The sequence below is a fragment of the Loa loa genome (assembly GCF_000183805.2).
Source record: "Loa loa unplaced genomic scaffold supercont3.1996, whole genome shotgun sequence".
Lineage (NCBI taxonomy): Eukaryota > Metazoa > Nematoda > Chromadorea > Rhabditida > Onchocercidae > Loa > Loa loa.
In genome coordinates, this window is record NW_018110175.1 from 1 (window position 1) to 1,566 (window position 1,566).

Consider the following 1,566-nt stretch of genomic DNA (forward strand, 5'->3'; position numbering starts at 1 on the left):
AGATGCTAGTTCAGACCTCATCGATCCTTCTCATTCTCATTGTATTCACGAGCAATAAAGATGATTAATTTCAAACATTTACACTGAATGCGTCCAGGTAGTAAGCAGTCTTTGGACTAATTAGCAATGGCATATCCTTGTACTTGACACGTACAAGGTCATGATTTTGTAATACGTTTGGAATTTTATACAGTAGCTTTCTGATCTGTAACTTGCAAGCTATATTTGTTCGCCTCACGTGAGGTAGCATTGTTCCAAGCACGTAAGCTCTACATGAATTATGAAAATAATTTTCATTTCTCATCCGTTCATCTAATTTTTCTCCATTTTTTACTTTATTTGAAAATTCTAATTTCAGGGAATTTTTGTTATTGTCATTGCCAAGATTTCTTTTTTTTTCTTGCATAATTCATAGGTGTGTTAATAAATGTATGACAGTCTGGATCGATTCCAGTGCACAGTGCACATTTTTTACAACTCTTAGAGCGTCACAAACAAAAAAATTGTTACCATTCTGAAATTGCAGCATAACAGTATCCGACCATCGATAATTTCAACAAGCTCAATTATCTTTACTGTTTCATATGTTTACAGGAAGATATTTAGTGTTGTTGAAAATATGTTGGATCCCAAATTATTAATTAGCGTCAAGATAACATATGGGATACTTCAACAACAGTAGTCTATAACGCCCACAAAACTTTGTTTTGGACTTCTTTTCTTGTTTATATTACCAGTCATTTGAGAGAGAAGACTTAGCAACAAACGTAATATAGCTTGTCAAGAGTGATTTGACGGTATCAAGGCACATAATTAAACTGAAAATAGAATTACCATGATATAATCGCCAAGTTGCTATGGAATTGTAGATTTAATAAAATTATCATTTGCGCAAAAGGTTTAACTGAACTAAGTTTAGTACCAGTTTTCGTGAGATGACTGGCGGTGTTGTTTTGGGCGAAGGTCAAATTGCACTTTTATGTATCACAACGGTAACCTCTCTTTTTCCACATTAATTTTCTGCACCTCTCAAACATGAAGATCGCAGGAATGATACAATATCTGTCTAAATCTTTTCATTTCTGGAAACACTGAAGTGACAATTTACAATACTTTAGCGAAGCTATTTGGATGACAGTGTCAGAAAAGATGAGATAATATCATTTATGGAAATAGAAAGCTAGAATCTATAATAGGAAGAAAGCTCAACTTCGGTTATGGAGGAGAAAATTGGAAGCTATAAATCTAGCTGTTCTTAACACAATACTTCTCATATTTGTCGAAGATGAATTGGATTGCAGGTATCTTTATTTGGGCTGCTCAGCAACGGTTTCTCACTTTACATAACACGCACGAGATCACTCTTCCGCAGTGCATTTGGAGCTCTATGCAGCAGTTATCTAATTTGCAACTTAGAAGCCATAGTTTTACTTTTGATATGGTGTACTATCGTCTTAAGCGTGTAAGTTACGGTTGCTTTATGAAAAAATTTACTTCGTTCACTCACAATTTCTTAATTACCTTGTTTGAAAATTTTTAATTTAGAAAACCTCCAACATTATCGTC

The 1,566-nt window shown here is 34.0% G+C and overlaps 1 protein-coding gene across 1 annotated transcript; it reads left to right on the top strand.

Moving 5' to 3' along the window:
• Positions 1-1,301: 1,301 nt before the first annotated feature.
• Positions 1,302-1,462, top strand: LOAG_15454 (hypothetical protein; the record flags this gene model as incomplete). Its single annotated transcript, XM_003150945.1, has 1 exon — positions 1,302-1,462. A coding segment is annotated over one exon (161 nt), but the record flags the coding sequence as incomplete, so codon positions are not given.
• Between the last annotated feature and the right edge of the window lie 104 nt (positions 1,463-1,566).